General features: G+C 41.8%; 1 protein-coding gene across 1 annotated transcript in view; it reads right to left on the bottom strand.

Annotated features, from left to right (window-relative positions):
• Nucleotides 1–23,351, bottom strand: part of adgra1b (adhesion G protein-coupled receptor A1b) — a 1,141,355-nt gene that overhangs the window by 661,431 nt on the left and 456,573 nt on the right. Inside the window, exons 11-12 of the mRNA XM_085994744.1 lie at nt 16,935–17,096; nt 8,804–9,025 (exon numbers count right to left, since the gene is read on the bottom strand). Of these exons, the coding sequence (XP_085850870.1) occupies nt 8,804–9,025; nt 16,935–17,096 (384 nt within the window). The remainder of the gene's footprint in view (nt 1–8,803; nt 9,026–16,934; nt 17,097–23,351) is intronic.

The following is a 23,351-nucleotide window of genomic DNA, read 5'->3' as shown; positions in this document are numbered from 1 at the left end:
TCAAGGCTTGAAGGCTGATTGCTGAATGTAAGTCATCTAAAATTGGGTAGCTCTCTGGCAATAGCGCCCCTGCAGCGCTCCACTGAGACCATTAGCACCTCATTTACCGCCCCGCTTCACTCCTGGGGTGAAAACGCCCAATTTTGCAACATTTTTCAATAGATTTTGCCGGGCGCTAACTTTTCAAAAAGTTAAAAGATAGTTCCCCTGAATTTTGCGTCCATAATGTATTAATCAAAGGAAGGGAAGTGAGCACCGTAATCAAATTAATCATTTTACATCTGGGGTTTCTACTCTATAATTTTCACTGATGTTACGAAGTATTCAATCTTTCCAGACATAAGGTTTTGTCTTTCTATTTAATTTTGATTTGTTTATCCACAATTTTACCTCATGGCTTGTAGCACCTCTACATTTTCTCATTATTTAAGCTTCACTAACTTTAAAATCAGTACAAACAGTGAAATTCTCCAAGCAGCAATGGCTAAAGTAGAAAAACTAGTCATTAGCTTATATGCAGTGTAACAAAAGCTCTCCCTGATTAATCGACGTAGGTATAAAATGGTATACGGCAAATATCATAATTTCAGCATGCACGCCAGAGGTGGATCTGGGTTTGTAGCAGCAACATTTATTTCCATCTTTTGAGTATGCAGCTGGGCCACTAACTGAATATTAATGTCCCATAATTTGCTGTCAAACTAACAGTGAGGTTAATGACGCTCGCCGTTATTTATGGGCAATGCCACGGCAACTTCAGCCGAGGGCAGATGCGCGATTAAATGCCGAAATCCAAACATTGCTGTTTGAGATGCACCGCTCCGCCATTAGCTTTGCAAAAAGGCCATTTCACTGTCTCCCTCTCCTTTGAAATGCATTGAATGGCGTGAAGTTGCTGCGTTTGCATGGTAGATACGAACTAAACTCATTACAGAAAGTTATGGCTTGTCCATTTCAGTCTAAATACGCTTTTAATGACATGGTAAGTGTTAATGACTGCCAAACAACCTCTCTAGCACTGAAAATTAACATTTACAAATGTGGAGTCTCATTCTTTCAGGTATTAATTATTGTTGGAGATTTTACAGATATCAAATTTGAAATTTTACATTTTGTTTACCTTTCCTTTCTGCCTCTTTTTTCCCTCTCTCTCTTAATCCAATCTTTCTTTCCCTCTCTTTATTTTTCTTTCTTTACCTGATTTGGCATTGAATTCATCCACTCTAATTTACACTTCCTTCTTAGTCCTTGTGCTACTATTTCACAATTCTTCAATCTGATTGTTTAAGGAGATACACAGTCGTTTTCCCTGCTCACTCAGGTCCCAGATGCTGGTTTCCCTCGCTGCAACATTATCAGCTCGCACTTCCGGCAACTTGCCATGCAAAAAATGTAAAAACCTAAACATGCAAGGGCAAGTCTAACTAACGGCAGGTCCCTGCCACAGCAAATTATGGCCCATTGTTTTTTCAAAGGTTTACAGACAATGTTCCCTATAAGCTGCATGGCCATGCAACTCTCTGCCGGTCCCAGGCAGCCCGGGACCGGCTTTTTCAAAGTTAAGTTTCGCACAGAATGGGCCGCACAGCCCCTGAAAGGAGCCGCGCACCCCCAATAAAATTAAGGGGAACATTGTTTACAGGTATTCGGGTTTCTGAAAAGTTATGAGCAGCAGTTCAGAAGTTTAGATCACCCTGCCTGCTCTATTTCCCACATTGCACATTTCAGAATATTCAACATTCTGCTCAAACTATGATTTTCTGCTTTTCTCTAGTTCTCTGTATCTATATTTAATGAATATAAAATGTACAGTGGGACATTAAATTTGCAAAAGGTTGATAAAACAGTTCAAGTCCCACAACTTGCAAAACTCCCAAGTGAGAAAACTTGCCAAATTGCAAGTTGGTGCATGTACAATGGCCTCAGAACTTCATGCAAATCAGTATCGACCCTGAGACCCATTATCATCTATAAATAGACAGTACCGAAAGGTAAAGTGAAACAGCCAATTGACTTGCTGTAGCTATTACAAAGATTTGAAACTATCGAATATGGTGATACTGCAGGCCACATGACAATGAGGATCTAGACACTCAACTGTCCAGGACAGCAGAAATAGTCAGTCAGTTGGATAGTAATTTCTACTGGGAGACTGGGTGACTGGATATTAATATGCTTATCCATAGTTACCAAGCAGAGGATTTACTGAACAGTTAATCAGATAAACAATTTGCATATAAATGCACTAAGCACTCACATGCTAATATTTGCACTGTGCAATTACAAGGGCTAAGACTTCGGGCTGATTTTCAGTGCCTCTCCCTATTGTAAACAGGGCGGTAACAGCCTGAAAATAGCATCAGGTCACTTACTGCCATCTTGGGAAGTGTCGTTAGATGGGTGGCCAGAGCACTGGCTCGTTTCTGGTGACAGACCACTTGTAATATGCAAATTAGGGTCCTATGACGTGCAATTTTGAGGTACAAATGGGCAGAGCATACCCTTTCAATTTTTTCTTTTTCAAATATTTATCCACTTCCCATTTAAAGCTATTATTGATTCTGCTTCCACTGGTAGGGCATTCCATGTCTTAACAGCCCTCAGTTTAGAAAAGAAACGATCCTAACCTCCTCCTTTTTTCTTTTAATGATTGCAAATTTTTTGCTCTCTAGTTACTGATTCACTAGCCAGCGGAAACAGTTTTTTTTTGTATTTACCTCATCAGATCCCCTCATAATTTTGAACACCTCTATCAGATCTCTTAACATTCTTTGTTCTAATCAAAAGAGTTTCTCCTCATAACTAAACCCTTTCTTCCCTGGTATCATTTAAACCAATCTTTTCTGTACTCGCTCCATGGTCTTGACGTGCTTCCTACAGTAAGGCACCCAAAACTAGACACACTATTCTAACACAACCTAACCAATGCTTTGTATTGGTTTAGCATTCCTTTTTTGCTTTTTACTCTATGCTCCTATATAGAAAAGCTTGGATCCCATATGCTTTTTTGCAGCTTAGATCTATGTATCTGAAACCCTGACTCGCTGCTCCTTTCCTCTCCTTATTCTCCCACTTATGATGTACCACATTTCTCCATACTAGATTTCATTTGACATCTATCCACCCAATCTTCTAACCTATCTCCATTCTCCTGAGGCCACCTACTGTCCTCACAGAATCACAGAAACCCCACAGTGCAGATAGAGGCCATTTCGGCCCATCGAGCCTGCACCGACACATATCCCACCCGATCCCCGTAACCCCTACACCAACACCAACACATATCCCACCCTATCCCTGTAACCCCACGTATTTAATCCCCCTAACACTAAGGGTCAATTTATCATAGCCAATCAACCTAACCCGCACATCTTTGGACTGTGGGAGGAAACCGGAGCACCCGGAGAAAACCCACGCAAACACGGGGAGAATGTGCAAACTCCACACAGACAGTCGCCTGAGGCCGGATTCGAACCCGGGTCCCTGGTGCTGTGAGGCAACAGTGCTAACCACTATGCCACTCTGCACATTTAGCCAGGCGCTATTTCAACATAAACATTTTATACGCTTTGATGCTCAGCCACTGCGCCCCCCGCCCCCATCAAAAGATCAAATACCACTCTGTCCTTTGAAGAGCATCCATGAACACTCATTGTGAATTGTCAAAACTAAGACTGGGCGGGACTTTCAGCTGAGGAAATCCATCGATTTTACTCCGGGCCCTCATTTTCATGCAGGGCAAATGCTTAAGTTAAGCTCTTGCATATTGTGTGAGAGCAATACTTGCAGCCTGATGAAAACATCCTGCACATGTGGCAGCTTCTAGCAGGGATTGGGTGAGTTCAATCGACGGCCACTTTTCTGGTTCCTGCACAGCTGATTCACAATGCTGAAATGTTCCTTGAAGGTCAAAATTCTATCATTTTACAAAGAATGTCCAGCACAGAAACAGGCCATTCGGCCTAACTAGTGCAAATGGCATTGTTTTTATGTCCCACACGAGCCTCCTGCCACCACTCTTCATCTGCTCCTATCAGCATAACCTTCGATTCCTTTCTCCCTCATGTGTTTATCTAGCTTCCCCTTAAATGCGTCGATGCCATTCGCCTCCTCTACTCCTTGTGGCAGCGAGTTGCACATTCTAACCACTCGCTGGGTAAAGTTTCTCCTTACTACTTTGTTTCAGTGGTGACTTCTTTTTAAGCACTGAGGGTGTTATTAAAACTTCTAATTAGGTTGTGTTAGCTGTCTCTCATCAAATGGAGCTGTTTACCATTTGAAAATTCAAAGTGGAGATTCAGTACCATATATAAACCTTTTAAATAATCATTAGGCTATTGTACTGAAACACAAAAATCTCTTACTGGATCAATACCACAGCAGAGTGCAAGTGAAATATTATTGCCATAAAGTGGTAGTATACAGCAGATACTCAGATGGAGTGGTATATATAGTCATGATATTATCACGTGCAGGATTGGTTTGACTTTACCGTTGTGTGAAGTGCACTACTTCCCAAAACACATGTTATAAGATGGGGCAGTGGCACAGCATGTTAAATTAACATGTTGCAGAGGAGAGTCAAGTGACTCGTGAGACAGTAGGAAAATTAAGTGCTAGGTTACCCATACAGCATTCTCAGATTGTGATTGGCAGAGGCCAGGGTGCCAATCAGTCATTAGCCTCTTGCCTGCAGGGGACCTTGGCACAGGCAGACCAAAAGGGGAGGGGGAAATGAGAGAGTAAAAACACTTGGAAAGATTCTAATAAATGTTGAATAAAAATGGAATCAAACCATTATGAAAGTAAGCTAATTAAGCAAAATTGAAGCCCATGGGATTAAAGGGACAGTGGCAGTATGGATACGAATTTGGCTAAGGGACAGAAAGCAGAGTGGTGAATGGTTGTTTTTCAGACTAGAGGGAAGTACACAGTAGTGTTCCCCAGGGGTCGGTATTAGGATCACCGCTCTTTTTGATATATATTAATGACCTGGACTTGGGTACACAGGGCATAATTTCAAAGTTTGCAAATAACATGAAACTTGCAAATGTAGTAAACAATGAGGCGGATAGTAACAGACTTCAGGAGGACACAGACTGTTGAAATGGGCATACCACATACGGCAGATGAAATTTAATGAAGTGATACATTTTGGTGGGAATATAAACTAAATGATACAATTTTAAAGGTGGTGCAGGAACAGGGAGATCTGGGGATGGATCTGCACAAATCTTTGAAGGTGGCAGGACAAGTTTAGAAGGCTGGTAAAAAAAATACGGGATCCTTGACATTATTAATAGAGGCATAGAGTACAAAAGCAAGGAAGTTATGCTAAACCTGTATAAAGCACTGGTTAGGCCCCAGCTGGAGTATTGTGTTCAATTCTAGGCACCACACTTTAGGAAGGGTGTCAAGGCCTTTGAGAGGGTGCAGAAGTGATTTACTAGAATGGTACCAGGAATGAGGAATGTCAGTTATGTGGACTGAATGGAGAAGCTGGGTTGTTCTCCATAGAGCAGAGAAGGTTAAGAGGAGATTTGATAGAGGTGTTCAAAATCATGAATGGTTTTGATAGAATAAATAAAGAGAAACTGTTTCTAGTGGTAGAAGGGTCGAAACTGGAGGACACAGATTTATGGTGACTGGCAAATGAACCAGAGGTGACATGAGGAATTTTTTTTTTTTTTTACACTGCGAGTTTTTGTGATCTGGAATGCACTGCCTGAAAGGGTAGTGGAAGCAGATTCAATAGTGACATTCAAAAGGGAATTGGATAAATACTTGAAGGGAAAATATTTGCAAGGGAAAGAGCAAAGGAATGGGACCAAAGTTCCCTCTAAGCTGCGTGACTGCGCAGCTCTCTGCTGGTCCCGCACAGCACGAGACCAGCTTTTCCAATGTTAAATTGCGCACATGCGCGAAACTGAATGCGCCGCGCAGCCCATTAAAGGGGCTGCGCACCCAAGAAAAATTAGGGGGAACATTGAATGAGACGAGTTGGATAGCTCTACCAAAGAGCCGGCACAGGTATGATGGGCTGAATGGCCTCCATCTGTGCTGTATCATTCTATGATTCTAAGTAATAATTGGTAACTGCTTGAAGACAGTCAAGATACAGCCTGGTCCTTTAATAACTAATTTCTCCTGAACTTCCCTTCTATATATTACTATTTGATAATTGGTTGACCTTAATCATATGTTAAACTTGTGAGAATATTCTCCACCGAGTTTGAACACACCGCACTGACCTGATCAAGCTGCTTTATTTGAAACACTGATTGGAGCAAAAAAAGAATTTTCTGTTTGTGCAATCATTTACTTACTGCATTTCAAAGTAATTCATTGTGCACTAAGTTGGTAGTGACATTTCTGGGCGACATCATATATAAATGTCTTTTTTCCTTCAAAACCTTGAATATTAATTGTCTCAATCTTCATCATGCAAAATGGCCATATTATAATATACAGAAATTTTGGCCTGAAATTTGCGGTGAGTAATAACAGCAGAAACTGACTGCAACTTTAGGAGTTAGCGCATGCGTATCCTAACGCAGAAATCCTGAAGTCACGGTCAGTCCTTCACTACTCCGACACTGGCTGCGCTGTGTCCACCCCCCCACCCCCCCCATCATAGCCATCAATCAATGTAATCAGGGAAATCAGTGAAATCAGTGAAACTGACGAAAACTTTGGTTTTTCCACGGTAATATTGCTCCTCCTCCTGTTAGTTGTTTAATGGTCCACCACCATTCACGACTGGATGTGGCAGGACTGCAGAGCTTTGATCTGATCTGTTGATTGTGGGATTGCTTAGCCCTGTCTATAGCATGCTGCTTCCGCTTTTTAGCATACATGTAGTCCTGTGTTGCAGCTTCCCCAGTTTGGCACCTCATTTTTAGGTACGCCTGATGCTGCTCCTGACATGCTCTTCTACACTCATTGTTGAACCAGTGTTGGTCCCCTGGCTTGGTGGTAATGGTAGAGTGAGGGATATGCCGGGCCATGAGGTTACAGATTGTCATGGAATACAATTCTGCTGTTGCTGATGGCCCATAGTGCCTCATGGATGCCCAGTTTTGAGCTGCTAGATCTGTTCTGAATCTATCCCATTTAGCACGGTGCTAGTGCTACACAACATGATGGAGTGTGTTCTCAGTGTGAAGACGGGACTTCGTCTCCACAATGACTGTGCGGTGATCACTGCTGCCAATGCTGTCATGAACAGATGCATCTGCAACAGGTAGATTGGTGAGGATGAGGTCAAGTAGGTTTTTCCCTCGTGTTGGTTCACTTACCACCTGTCGCAGGCCCAAACTGGCAGTTATGTCTTTCAGGACTCGGCCAGCTCGGTCAGTAGTGGTGCTACCGAGCCACTCTTGGTGATGGGCATTGAAGTCCCCCACCCAGAGTACATTCTGTGCCCTTGCTACTCTCGGTGCTTATTCCAAGTGGTGTTCAACACGGAGGAATACTGATTCATTAGATGAGGGAGGGCAGTAGGTGGTAATCAGCAGGAGGTTTCCTTGCACCTGCTTGACCTGAAGCCATGAGTCTTCATGGGGTCCGGAGTCAATGTTGAGGACTCCCAGGGCCACACCTTCCCGACTGTATACCACTGTGCCACCACCCCTGGTGTGTCTGTCCTGCCGGTGGGACAGGACATACCCAGGGATGGTGATGGAGGAGTTCGGGACATTGACTGAAAGGTATGATTCTGTGAGTATGACTATGTCAGGCTGTTGCTCAACTAATCTGTGGGACAGCTCTCCCAATTTTGGCACAAGTCCCCAGATGTTGGTGAGGAGGACTTTGCAGGGTTGACTGGGCTGTGTGTGCCATTGCCATGTTCGTAGCCTGTGCTGAGGTCGATGCCGGGTGGTCCATCTGGTTTCATTCTTATTATTTTGTTTCGTAGCGGTTAGTTACAACTGAGTGACTTGCTAAGCCATTTCAGAGGGCAGTTAAGAATCAACCACATTGCTGTGGGTCTGGAGTCACATATAGGCCAGACCAGGTAAGGACAGCAGATTTAATCCCTAAAGAACATTAGTGAACCAGATGGGTTTTTACAACAATCCGATAGTTTCATGGTTACCATTACTGATACTAGCTTTTTATTCGAGATTTATTTAATTAACTGAATTTATATTCCCCAGCTGCCATGGTGGGATTTGAACTGACGTCTCTGGATTACTAGCCCAGTGACATTACCACTATGCTACTGTTCCCTGATTGGCTGCTTAGACAGCTTGTTGCCGTCACAACAGCTCACGCTATGGAATTCCCACTACACTGCACTGATCTCAACTGACCGTTGGAAAAGCCGACCATCTCGCCCCAGAGATTGAGAGACATTTGTGGGAAGCTTACTTTGGGGCCAGCGGCGAACGTCTTTGCTTCACTGCTGACCGCAAATTACAGGCCAAAATTTTATCCACTGCAGATTAAACTGCTTTTCATCTTACTGTGGTGTGATGAGGTAATGCGAAGAATTCAATTATTTTTATACCCGTCAGAACAATAAGTTGCATAATTCTCTTACTGTTTGAAATTTGGAGCTTGTCTTCTTATTCACAATAAATGTAATTTATATAAAGTACTGTACAAGTTATATATTTCACATTATAATTAACAAAAAGCTATTATAATCCGTGAATGGCCCTTGCTGCAATTAGTGATTTGGGGAAGCAATATTCCTTTTGGAATGAGAGGTTAATCAAGAAAGTAATCAGCCTGATGTTTTGAGAGACAGTTGCATCAAAATACTTGCCTTCACTTGCCCACCACAAATCATCCTTACCTTAACTGGGAAATTCACTAGAGAACTGGCGAGATTGCCTGTATTGCATTTGAAATTCAGATGTTGGTCTCGACGATACTCAGCCTCCCAATCCCGTCTACCCACGTCACGGATCAATGATCTCCCTGGATTCGGACCCATTTTCTGGAAGGCAGTGCATGTCATGCCTGTGAAACTAGCTGGCTTGATCATGAAGGCCTCCAGTGCGATATTCATGGAAACCTGGTGAGAACATAGTAGACCAAAAGGAATTTCAATGAAACCAGTTGAAAGATGGCACATACCCCAAATATAGGTTACTTGATGTGGTAATTTTTTTATTCTTATAATTTTGCCTTTTCTACTACAATCTTTTGCTGTTTTTTTCATTTTCAGTCTCGGGGAAAACCATGCAATCTCAATGAGCCAATTCAGTATCATTAATTGCTGGCTGGCAGTCATCCAAGAGGAACAGAAATTGCTCAGCATCGCGTGACATTGTAAAAGAAACACTGCTTTATTTTATTTACAGTCGGCATTAAACCTTACTTAATTTCAGCTTTAATGGACGCAAGACAGAAAAGGTTCATTAAGACAAATTAAAAAAGCTCAAAGACACATATCTGAATATAAGTTACACAAAACAGGGATGTTATTATTGTCTGAATGACTAAACAGCAGAGTTTGCCTACAGAACTTGGACCGCAATCAACAAAATTCAAGTTAGCATGATTGCAGCTTGCATAATAAAATGACATTAACATGCAAAGTGCATTTTAATACCCAGCCTGCTTTGACAGAAAGATGTAGTCACAGACTGATGTGAATTAACAACAAGAAACATGGTTGGGGAGCCTGAAATATTTAACAGAAATCCTACCTGCATAATGCAAATTGCTCCCCTTTAGTGAGAGCACAAGAGGTCATAGGTTATATCTTGCATTGTTTCAACAGAGAAAGTGCAATTTTAAGTGTATATTCATGTGAACATTTTAATTATTAAAACCCTTCAGGCAAGAATATATTACAGCACCTCTCATTGGTTTTAAATACAAACTTAACATTTTCTTGCCTGAAGGTTTCAACTGTATATTACAAAAAAGCTTTACATTCACTACTTTGAATTCTTAAAGCAGCTGGTAACAATGCTTATAACAATTTGATTTTCAGATCTTGCTCAGACATTTCATATTCCATATTATTTATTACAGAATAGGTTTTAAAATATATATATATATTAATTTTATTGACCAGATCACCAAACATAGTTGGGACTATATGTTTAGATGGCAGACTCCAAATAGCTGGGCTATATTTCAACGTATAGTTTGTATAACTCCACAGCTACCTGTATTTCTTTTTAAGCCATGATTAGTGAAGCTATTCAAAAGGTTGATCCTGCTGCTGGACAATGCTCAGGATTTGACCTTTATTTCAGCTGAAAGGACATTAAGTAGACCTCATGTGTGGCACGTAGCTCTTTTAAGGTCAAATCTTTATGATCATTTATCGGCGAGGGTTGGCAATGTTTCAGTATTGACAGAGAAAAACAAAGTATCAGGGCAATAATATGAATTAACTGTTTGTTCAACACAATCTCCGTAGGAGTACAATCTAGTTTATCGATGCAATTAAATGTGGGCTAACAAGCAAATAAGAAAGCTGAAGGTCTTACTGTGTTTTACTAAAATGCAGGAATAACCATTCAACCGCCATTATAGATGTCATCATTTCATGAATCCATACCTTTTCAATAGTGATTAAATATTGACAAGTTTACAACTGTGATATTTTTAAAAAAATCTAGTTTGGGGTTTGGTGACTGCCCCTTTAAGCCAACCATAATTTCTACGGGGTTCTGCCAGTCTCCTGCCATAACTCCAGCTGCAGACCAGAAGACCCAGGAAAACAGTTGATCCCCGGTTGCACCAGTTCTCCGCCGTTTCCAGGAGTTTCCTGGTTGCCCTGTAAGGTAGGAATGCCCGCCCACTCCTTACCGGCACCTGACCGAAAAGGAACGGGGACTCCCTATGGCGGGAGGTCCTGCTCCTTAGGTTGGATTGGGACCCAGTGTATCAGTAGACAGTGAGTGAGGTGAGGGGTACCCTTAAGTTTTAAACAAGAAGCTGTCAATAAAACTGAAACCAATCGGATAGTGTTGTTTATGTTTGAATTATTCCCCTCTCTAATCTATAACCGGTGAAACTTTGTAACATTGTATTGGGATAGGCATGGTGCAAAATCGGCCATGGAAGGAGCGTTAACGAGGCCAGACAGACTGTTAATCAGCTAGCGAATCCTTCCACTACGCCACACTGTTCCCCAAAGGGAACAGCGAGAAGACACAAAAAGAAGATGGTGCAAAATTTTGGCTTAGCTAGCCAAAGGGTGGCTGTGGGCTCCAGCAATGGGGTCCATACCAGGCAAGCAGCCTGGATCTCAAAGAAAATCATTTTTTATTTTTTGTTTAACAGACTGGTTGCCCTGCCTAGGAGGCCAAGGGGTCTGTGAGCAGAGTTGGGGAGGGGGGCCTGGAAACCCCCGCCGAAGGCAGGCAGATGCCAAAGTTTCAGGGCACATGGAACAGGCGGACGTTAGAGGTGTGCCTGAAGTGGCATTTGTGCCTACCTGCCTCATAGTAATTAGCTGTCTTCTCACTGATCCTACAAACTCTGGTGGCATTCGTATTGAAGGGTACCAGTGAGTGCCATCCCACTGGAATCAACTCCTGAGGAGTTTTGATTATAAGGAGTTTTAACAGCTAGCTCAGCCAAAATTTTGCACCATGCCTATCCCAATACAATGTCACAAAGTTTCACCGGTTATAGATTAAAGAGCAGAATAATTCAAACATAAACAACACTATCTGATTGGTTTCTTTTTTATTGACAGCTTCTTTTTTAAAACTTAAGGGGACAAATATTCAAAATCCAAGAAGTTCCAGTAACCCTTTTTAAGATATAATAAAGAGACTGATTCTGTTTCAATCGTGAGGGCAGTTTGAAATCTCAAGTGAAACAACCAGAAGCCAGTTTGTAAAGGATTGATAGTTTAATATTCCTGAAAACAAAGGAGAAGCCCTGAGGGACAGCATTGCATCGTTCCCATCTGGGTGTTAAGCATCGCCTGGATGGAGCGCAGAGAGGAAATTTGGGTGGGTCAGAGGGCACACCTGTTATAGAATCAGCCTGATTTTCCTTCCATTCATTTAATCAGGGGGAAATCAGGCAGTTTCTGTTGTTGCCGTATGAACTTCTCCACTAGATCTTCCGTTCTGCACTTCTCGTTGGCGACACTTAACACCCAGTTGGGAAACACAAAATTCACCCTTCTGTGTTCTAAAAAATGATTTATAAAGGATTAGTTTAGTTTTCAGAATGTCAATCTTTCTATTATTTTGACTACATGAGGAGTTACGTGGAAGGTTAGCTACTGTAAATTTAGAGATACTTCTATATTACCGTATTACTATATTACTGTTACTTAGGTGTCTATTTATCTTTTGCAAAATAAAATTGCTTGGTATTTCAAATATAAAATGTGAGTTTGGAGTGAGAAGGCACAAGATAAATCCAGTTCCGAAATGCAATTACCAGATAAGGTTTGCTGTTCATTTCCCAAGTGCATTATTGAAAATTTACCTAGATCTCAAATCAAGAATAGACACTCCCAAAGGTACAGTGAGTTTGAACTCATCCATGAGATTGATCTAAGATACAACAGCCAAAACAATCTAAGGTAAAAAAAAAGGTTAGAAAAGACCCCAAAAAACAGCAGTATTTTTTGAAACGTTAGATTGCTGCTTCAATCCTGCATCCATTATAAAAACTGTACCTCAATACGTTGTATTTTTTCTAAAATGAACCATCTTCTGCCTCTGTGGTGCAATATAACACTTTACAACAGACATGTGAACAAAGCAATTTGACATTCCGGGTGAGTGCTGTATGAAGTGAGGAGGTGTGGCCCCCTTTCTACAGGCCCATCATCATATTAGAGCCCCTGAATCAGCGTCAGTTGAAGGAACAATGGAAGATGAAAAAGATCCCAGACCCACTGCTTACGTCAGCAACCTAAATAGGCTCTAAATAATCTAAATAAGTCTCTCCTGCCTTCCATCCTATCACAGACCTTCTCTTTTGTAGGAGGTAATTAAAAAATAGGACCTCAAAGGTAGTAATCTCAGGATTGCTACCAGTGCCACGTGCTAGTCAGAGTAGAAATAGAAGGATATTTCAGATGAATACGTGGCTAGAGGAATGGTGCGAGGGGGAGGGATTCAAATTCCTGGGACATTGGAACCGGTTCTGGGGGAGGTGGGACCAGTTCAAACCGGACGGTTTGCACCTGGGCAGGGCCAGGACCGATGTCCTAGGGGGAGTGTTTGCTAGTGCTCTGGGGGAGGGTTTAAACTAAAATGGCAGGGGGTTGGGAACCTGAGCAGGGGGACAGAGGAAAGGGAAACAAGGATAAAAGCAAAAGATAGGAAGGAGAAAAACAAAAGTGGCAGTCAGAGAAATCAACGGTTTAAATCAAACATGGCCACAGTAAATAATAATTCTAATAGGTCTAAGAGCGTTAAAAAAGCAAGCCTGAAGGCTTTGTGTCTTAATGCGAGGAGCATTCGTAGTAAGGTGGATGAATTAGCTGCGCAAATAGAGGTAAACGAATATGATTTGATTGGGATTACGGAAACATGGCTCCAGGGTGGCCAAGGCTGGGAACTCAACATCCAGGGGTATTCAATATTCAGGAAAGATAGGCAAAAAGGAAAGGGAGGACGGGTAGCATTGCTGGTTAAAGAAGGGATTAACACAATTGTAAGGAAGGATATTAGCTCTGATGATGTGGAATCTGTATGGGTAGAACTGAGAAATACCAAGCGGCAGAAAACGTTATTGGGAGTAGTGTATAGACCTCCAAACAGTAATGCGGAGGTTGGGGATGGCATTAAAAGGGAAATTAGAGAAGCGTGCAATAAGGACACAGCAGTCAACATGGGTGACTTTAATCTACATCTAGATTGGGCTAACCAAATTAGTAACAATACTGTGGAGGAGGAATTCCTGGAGTGTTTACAGGATGGTTTCCTGGACCAATATGTCAAGGAACCAACCAGAGATCAGGCCATCTTAGTCTGGGTATTATGTAACGAGAAAGGATTAATTAGCAATCTTGTTGTACGAGGCCACTTGGGTCAGAGCGATCATAATATGATCAAATTCTTCATTAAGATGGAGAATGAAGTAGTTGACTCAGAGACTAGGGTCCTGAATTTAAATAAAGGAAACTACGATGGTCTGAGGCGCAAGTTGGGTAGGATTGATTGGGGAATGTCACTCAAAGGGTTGACGGTGGATAGGCAATGGCAAACATTCAAAGATTGCATGGATGAACTACAGAATTTGTTCATCCCAGTTTGACATAAAAATAAAACAAAAAAGGTGACTCAACCGTGGCTAACAAGGGAAATTAGGGATAGCATAACATCCAAGGAGAGCACATATAAATTGGCCAGAAAAAGCAGTAAACCTGAGGATTGGGAGCAGTTTAGGATTCAACAAAGGAGGACAAAGGGATTAATTAAGAAGGGGGAAAATAGAATATGAGAGTAAGCTTGCATGGAACATAAAAACTGACTGTAAAAGCTTTTATAGATATGTGAAGAGAAAAAGATTGGTGAAGTCAAGCATAGGTCCCTGTCAGTCAGAATCAGGGGAATTTATAACGGGGAACAAAGAAATGGCAGACAAATTAAATACATATTTTGGTTCTGTCTGCACAAAGGAGGACACAAATAACCTCCCAGAGATGTTGGGGAACATAGGGTCTGATGAAAGGGAGGAACTGAAAGAAATCAGTATTTGTAGGGAAATGGTGTTAGGAAAATTGATGGGATTGATGGCCGATAAATCCCCAGGGCTTGATAATCTACATCCTAGGGTACTTAAGGAAGTGGCCCTAGAAATAGTAGATGCATTGCTGATCATCTTCCAACATTCAATGGAATCTGGAACAGTACCCATGGATTGGAGGGTAGCTAATGTTACGCAACTATTCAAAAAAGGTGTTAGAGAGAAAACGGGGAATTACAGAGCAGTAAGCCTGACATCGGTAGTGGGGAAAATGCTAGAGTCCATTATAAAAGATGTGATAGCAGAGCACTTGGAAAACAGCGACAGGATCGGACAAAGTCAACATGGATTTACAAAAGGTAAATCGTGCTTGACTAATCTACTGGAATTTTTTGAGGGTGTAACTGGTAAAATAGATAAGGGAGAACCAGTGGATGTGGTGTATTTGGACTTTCAGAAGGCTTTCGATAAGGTCCCGTATAAGAGATTAGCGTGCAAAGTTAAAGCACATGGGATTGGGGGTAAGGTACTGACTTGGATAGAGAACTGTTTGGCAGACAGAAAGCAAAGAGTTGGAATAAACGGGTCTTTTTCCGAGTGGCAGGCAGTGACTAGTGGGGTACCACAGGGATCGGTCCTTGGACCCCAGCTATTCACAATATATATTAATGATCTAGACAAGGGAACTAGATGTAATATCTCCAAATTTGCAGACGACACAAAGCTGGGTGGGCGTGTGTGCTGTGAGGAGGATGCAGAGAAACTCCAGGATGATTTGGACAGGTTGGGTGATTGGGCAGAAGCATGGCAGATGCAATATAACGTGGATAAATGTGAGGTTATCCACTTTGGTGGCAAAAACAGGAAGACAGATTATTATCTGAATGGCAATAGATTGGGAGAAGGGGAAGTGCAACGAGACCTGGGTGTCCTTGTACACCAGTCACTGAAGGTAAGCATGCAGGTGCAGCAGGCGGTTAAGAAGGCAAATGGTATGTTGGCCTTCGTAGCGAGTGGGTTTGAGTACAGGAACAAGGATGTCTTGCTGCAGTTGTACAGGGCCTTGGTGAGACCACATCTTGAGTATTGTGTGCAGTTTTGGCCACCTTATCTGAGGAAGGATGTTCTTGCCATGGAAGGAGTTCAGTGAAGATTCACCAGGCTGATACCTGGGATGGCAGGAATGACGTATGAGGAGAGATTGGGTCGATTGGGCTTGTACTCGCTGGAGCTTAGAAGAATGAGAGGGGATCTCATTGAAACCTATAAAATTCTGACAGGACTGGACAGACTAGATGCAGGAAGGATGTTCCCAATGGTCAGGGAGTCCAGAACCAGGGGTCACAGTCTAAGGATAAGGGGTAGGACATTTAGGACAGAAATTAGGAGGAATTTCTTCACCCAGAGAGTGGTGAACATGTGGAATTCTCTACCACAGAAGGCAGTCGAGGCCAATTCATTACCTATATTCAAGAAGGAGTTGGATATATTTCTTAAGGCTAAAGGGATCAAGGGGTATGGGGAGAAAGCAGGGACCGGGTACTGAATTTGGATGATCAGCCATGATCGCATTGAATGGCGGAGCAGGCTCGAGGGGCCGAATGGCCTACTCCTGCTCCTATCTTCTATGTTTCTATGTTCTTTCCTCCCCTCCCCCCTTTCCCTATCCCTACACTTGCTTAAAAACCTGTTCCATCTCCAACTTTTTCCAGTTCTGACGAAGGGTCATCGACCTGAAACATTAACTCTGTTTCTCTCTCCACAGATGCTGCCTGACCTGCTGAGTATTTCCAGCATTTTCTGTTTTTATTTAACCTAAATAGGCTGTACACTGCCCTGGGCTCATAAAGTCCCCTCACCCATACCTTTCATTTGTCCCAAGCCTCCTGTATTGAAGAAAAGAACTTGAATATGTCAACTCTTAAGATCTACTGCAAACAAAATGTAGAGAACTGTGCAAAACCCTCACTGTATTCAAATACAAGTACCATCTCATATCATTTATAATAGGCTACAATCAAGAAAGCATGCTATTGAATTCAGTAAAAAAAACATTAAATAAAAAATTGAGAAACAGCTCTCCTGGCTCATTTCACTGAATAAAGGTTTGCCAAATATATTTTTCCTTACTGACAATGCTCCATTAACTCATTTGTAGTACCATAAATGCTCACTAATGAACAGAACAGCTGCTAGCTGAAGGAGTATTATCTTTATATCTGCACAATTTTTGAAAACTTAGTGAACCTCTTCATTCTTTCTGATCAGTTCAGGAAATGCAGCATTGGAATGAATACCTTGGAAATACCCTGTGTATTGCTGGTCAACACAAGGCTTGCGATGAACTCCACACACTGCACGATTCGGGTGCAAGCCTTCTCTTCATTCTGGGACATCCACAGTATGTGTTCATCCACTAGCATCATGTTACTGGCTATTTCGGTGATGGATTCTCCCAGCTGTGGAAAAATATGCTCAATTATACTTGGCTGATTCAGCTCCAGATGTCGCTTTGTACTGCAAGCATAAATGTAATTTAAATAAAATGTTACATTACCATTCAATAAAAAAAATGAAGCTAAAGATGACCACAAGTGGCCATTCAAATATCAACCTTTACTGATTCAGCTTTACATTCTTCTCATAAAATGACTGACTTCTCTCATTTTATAAGATAGTCAAACCAAAAGCAGCAAATCACATGAAGCAGCCCAAGTTTTCAAGCAAACTGTTAATTAATGTTCAGACCTAGTACAAAGTTCAGAGTTTGATTTATTTGTTGTTTGGATATAAATGATTGCCGTTAAACAACCAATACCAGTCTTACGCTGGTACAATTTGAGAGTGTTGTGAACTGGCAATACCTCAATATTATAGCGCCTCACATGCACTGTCCTGGATCGGGGAAATGTAGAGCTCTGCACAGTCAAAAATACAAATGAGAATGGTTGTGGTTGTTGGAGGCTTGTTATCACTGCCCCAGGACATCACTGCGAGAGTTCTTCAGGGCAATGGCCTTGGCCAAACCATCTTCAGCTGCTTCATCAAATGCCTCGCCTTTGTCATGTTTGCTGACAATTCCAGAGTGTTCAACTTCATACACAACTTGTGATAATCAAGGAGCCCTTGCCAGCATACAGCATGATCTGGACAACATCTAGGCTTGGGCTGACAAGTGGCATATAACATTTGCACCATATAAGTGTCTGGTAATGATCACCTTAAACAAAAGAAAGCCCAGACAGCTCCCCTTGATCTTCAATGGCACCACCATCACCAAGTCCCCCACCATCAACATCCTAGAAGTGACACTGATTAGAAACTGAACTGGATGGACCAACCATATCAATGCCGAGGCTACAAGAGCAGGGAAGAGGCTGGATACTCTGCGATGAGTGGCTCACCTCCTGGCCCCTCAAGCTCTATCCACCATCTACAAGGGTCAAGTCAGGAATGTTATGTAATATTCTCTACTCGCTTGATTGAGTGCAGTCGCAACAACACTCAAGAAGCTCGGTACCATCCAAGGGAGAGTTTGCTTGATTGGTGTCTGTGTCACCAGACTTTAGATCCACCTCCTCCATCACCTGTATACTGTTGCTGCTGTATACATGATATCAGGATGCACTGCAGCAACTCACCAAGGTTACTTTGACAGCACCTCCACTGCCCCCACCCCCCAACGACCTCTAGTGTAGCAATGTCGTGGGAACACTATCACCTCCGAACTCCAAGTCACGCTCCATCCTGCCTTGGACACATATCAGCGTCCCTTCATGGTCACTGGGTCAGTGTCCTAGTATTCCCTATCATGGCAGCAGCATCACCACAGGACAGTAGTGATTCAAGGAAACAGCCCACCACCACCTTCTCAGGGCATTCGGGATGGGCAATAAGTGAAGCCTTGCCAGCATCATCCACATCCAGAGAACAAATGAAAACAAATTCAAGCAGGTGCGGAGTTGCATTTATTGGCCAGTGAGAATATTATTAGAAATTTTAAAAGTAGTCCAGCAGGAAATCTGTACTCTTTTTTAATTTAAATGATAACATTAAAAACTTGTCTTTGTAGTATTTGCAATAATAAAAAGCAGTGAGAGAGTTCTTCCTCGAAGTGGTCTCACACAATGTAAAATCTGACAACGATGCCAAAATCAGAAAAATCTGCTCTTTGTATTTTAACATTAATGTTGTTAAATAATAAAAAACACACAATCATATTGTCTGCTGTATAACTTCATTATCTCTAACGTTACTGTCTATAGCTGCAAACAAATGCAATGAGGGCACATGTCTCGCAAATTTGGCTGTTGAATTTTTGGAAGCACAGAAAGACTTGAAGAATGGAAGTCATTTCAGACCCAACCAATTTAAGTGACTGAATGGAGGATGCTTTTATAATCACTGTCTAAAGTGGGAGTGGTATTATTCAACCTGCCTTGCTGTACACACAAATAAAAGTCTTTTCACCATTTCAAAAGATGCAAGTGGTGAATAAAGAAATCTTGAGTGTTGTTGCAACTGCACCCATTTGGGTGAGTAGTGAATATTCCGTTCTTTCATCATCGCTGGGACAAAATCCTGGAACTCCCTCCCTAACCGCACTATGGGAGTACCTTCACCACACGGACTGCAGCGGTTCAAGAAGGCAGCTCACCACCACCTTCTCGAGGGCAATTAGGGATGGGCAATAAATGCTGGCCTTGCCAGCGATGCCCACATCCCATGAATGAATAAAAAATAAATTCCAAAACATTCCTGACTTGACCCTTGATTTTTAAAAGGAAAAAAAAACTATTTCTTTGACTGCTGAAAAAGTGAAGAATTATTTTCAGAACTGAAAAATGGTTTGCACTGTGCATATTCTTAATGTGACTAAATCTGCCTTTCCACCATCTGCAAGGTACAAGTAAGGAGTGTGATAGAATACCCTCCACTTGCCTGGATGTGTGCAGCTCCAACAACACTCAAGAAGCTCAACACCATCCAGGACAAAGCAGTCCGCTTGATTGGCACCCCATCCACCACCTTAAACATTCACTCCCTCCACCACCGACTTACTGTGGCTGCAGTGTGTACTATCTACAAGATGCACTGCAGAAACTTGCCAAGGCTTCTTTGGCAGTACTTCCCAAACCCGCGACCTCTACCACCTAGAAGGACAAGGGCAGCAGGCGCATGAGAACACCACCACCTCCAAGTTCCCCTCCAAGTCACACATCATCCTGACTTGGAAGTATATCGCCGATCCTTCATTGTCGCTGGGTCAAAATCCTGGAACTCCCTCCTTAACAGCACCGTGGGAGTACCTTCACCACATGGATTGCAGCGGTTCAAGAAGTTTTCTCAAGGCAACTAGGGATGGGCAATAAATGCTGGCTTTGCCAGCGATGACCACATCCCGTGAACGAATAAAAAAAAAATCTGCACCATGTGGTTATAACATAATAAGAACTTTGTCATCTCAAAAATAGTCGTTCCACAGCAAGCATAACATCAACATTTTCTATGAAGCAAAACAACAACAACTTACATTTATATAGCATCTTTAACATAGTAAAACATCCAAAGGTGCTTCACAGGACGTTATCAGGCAAAAATTTGACATCAAGTCACATAAGGAGATATTAGGACAGATGGCCAAAAGCTTGGTCAAAGTGCTAGGTTTTAAGGAGCGTCTTAAAAGAGGAGAGAGAGGTGGAGATGCAGAGAGGTTTAGGGAGGGAACTCCAGAGTTAAGAGCCTAGACAGCTCAAGGCACGGTTGCCAATGGTGGGACAAAAGAAATCCGGGATGCAGAAGAGGCCAGAATTGGAGAATCACAGGGTTCTCAGAGGGTTGTAGGGCTAGAGGAGGTTACAGAGAGAGGGAGGGGGCAAAGCCATGGAGGGATTTGAACAAAAGGATGAGAATTTGAAATTTGAGGCTTTACTGGAGTCAATATAGCTCAGCGAGCACAGGCGTGATAGTTGAACGGGACTTGGTGTGAGTTAAGATATAGACAGCAGAGTTTTGGATGAGCTCAAGTTTACGGCGGGTGGAAGATGAGAGGTCTGCCAAGAGAGCATGTGAATAGCTGAGTCTGGAGGTAAAAGCACAAATGAAGATTTCAGCAGCAGGTGAGATGAGGCAGAGGCGGAGATGGGCGATATTCTGGAGGTGGAAGTAGACGGTCTTGGTGATGAAGAGGATATGGGGTCGGAAGCTCAGCTCAGGGTGGAATAAGATGGCGAGGTTGCGAACAGTCTGGTTCAGCCTCAGATAGCAGCAGGGAAGGGGATGGAATCAGTGGCTCAGGAACGGAGTTTGTGGCGGGACTGGAGACAATGGCTTCGGTCCATCTGAAATACTGCAGTTACATTACTATAAAGACATTAAAAGAGGGAGTCTGAGTTCCTGGGAATCCTTCACCATCAAACAGATACAAAAAGTTTCATGCCCTTCAGTTTTGTTCTATCTACTGTGATCAATTTTACAATTATTTTTGTACTGGCTTCAAAGGTTTTCTCAGTGGGCCAAGCCGTGTGAGGAGCTAATTTAACATATGCTGTTGAAACACATTTAGGAAGAAGATTGGATCCCTGCTGATGGTAGCTTGGCTTCCTCACACAATCAAATGCTCTTCATGCCAGCACTAATGATAATGTCACTATAATTCATCATTTAAACAAAAATGTTAAACCAGGTAGAAAAGAACAGAAGAAACCTCAATAAAAGGATGCTAATCTTAACCACTATTCTTTATAAATATTTGATTTTTTTTTTAAACCGGTCCTGCAGGTAAAGCTGTTCCATTAACATGTAATCAGGGAAAAAAAATCTAGTTTGTAGTTTGCCAAATATTAGCTGCAAGTGAAACTTCCGATTATGTTTCCTTTTCAAATATAATTTCTTTTTCCAAACAAAATACCGATCTATGATTTGGTTTCAAGCCAGACTCTATTGCCTCTCCATGCCCCAAGGTTAATGTGCCCCTTTTTAGCCTTTGTCAAAACACAACTTAGTGGCGTGTTCAGACCAGGCCAAACTAAACATCCTGCGCTGAGTTTTAAGGCAATTTCCTCTTATGTTTGCATACAGTAAGTGAACTCTAAGAGCAAACATACAAAGCTCCACATTAGTGGATAAGTGAAGGTGAATTAAAATACCCAGGTTATAAAAACTATTACTTCATTCATACGTCAAAAGTAGATTTTCTAGGTATTAAAGGAGAACCAAAACTTTGGAATGTTTTAAAATAATTGCCCTGCACAAAAAAAACAATTCTCTGACCCAGTGATCTGGCCAGACTTTTGTAAACATTACAATTTGTCTCCAATATGGTGGTACCTGTGGGAAAAATCTAGTTCAATAAGGGCCAAGTTTCTTATTAATGAAGGTTCTAAGGGTTGAATTTCCATGGTGGTTCTTTGATTGTCTACCAGAGAAACTCGGCACATGCCATTTACGCCATTTCTCCAGGGTATCCACTGATCTTCTGTTGAAGTTACGAGGGACGATTGGGAGAACCCGAGTGGAAATTCAGCCCCTTAGGTGAGATGCAAAAACAGTGCAGTCAACCCTATTTATTGGAAACCATTTACTCGGACTGGAAAACTCCATCTTACTGAGGTTTGATATTATCATTCAGATATTAATAGGACTTCATCTGGTAACAGCAGAAAGGTTTTATTAATAAAGAGCTTATCACAACATTTGGTTCTAAAATGCTGCCCTATAATTTTTACGTGTGGTATTTTGAGCCCAGTTTGGAATGCTACAAGCTGATTATTATTATCAGAGCAATGTGTGGCAACTGCATAATTACACAGGATTCCCTTGGTGAATATGCTGTGGACATTGAACATTTTTTGAAGTACTTCATGTTTTTCTTTACACCACTTGAGATGCTTAGAAAAACAGACAAAGTAATTGTTTCAATTTTAGCTGAAGTATTGAGTTGAGTGCACACACAATCTCCGTTCATAATAATTCATGGAGATAGTGTTGATGCTAATGTATGTATTAGAGTACAAATCCAAGGAAATCAATCTTAAACTGTACAGTGCTTTCATCAGACTTTGAGTACTGTGTCCCATTCTTGTCACCTAAGAGAAGCAGTGAAGGCAGTGTAGATAAAAATGATAAGACTGTTCCTTAATATTAGAGTTATGAGGCACCTCCATAGAGGCACGTAGGATAAAACATGGCACAGAAAAAGTAAATCTGGAACACTATTTAGAAGTAAACTATGAAACTAGGAAAAGATGACAAAAAATACAAATTTAGAACTGCTGTTAGGAAGTTCACCTTCACGCAAAAAAGTGATAATGTTCAAATATGAAATGGAGCTAAAACTCCAGAAACAGCTGGATACTGTGATAGGAAAATGCAGGTTCTTTTTGGATGGATGGGCTCGAGTGGGTGAATGGCTTTCCTCATCTGGAAAATCTTGTGATCCTGACTAACTCCAAAGCTAAAATGGTGGACCAATGAAAAAAAACTTAGCTTTTAAAACGTACGGAGTTCAGCTATAAAATGGTTCAAAGATATGTTAGATTAAAATATTGTGGTAGTTACTGGAATGGTTCCCAAGACACTAATTACTGTATTTTTCTTGCAGCTATTTTAAATATTATACCATACTATTTTCTAAAGGCACAAGAATCTGAAAACATATGTGGAGAAATCACATTCAAGAAGCAAGTCAGTCGGAACAAGGCTGACTATGCTAA

The sequence above is a fragment of the Somniosus microcephalus genome, chromosome 8, assembly GCF_052327205.1.
Source record: "Somniosus microcephalus isolate GS21.2 chromosome 8, FLI_Smic_1.0, whole genome shotgun sequence".
NCBI lineage: Eukaryota > Metazoa > Chordata > Chondrichthyes > Squaliformes > Somniosidae > Somniosus > Somniosus microcephalus.
The sequence above is the reverse complement of the archived record's forward strand: the minus strand, read 5'-3'. Positions and strand labels throughout refer to the sequence as shown.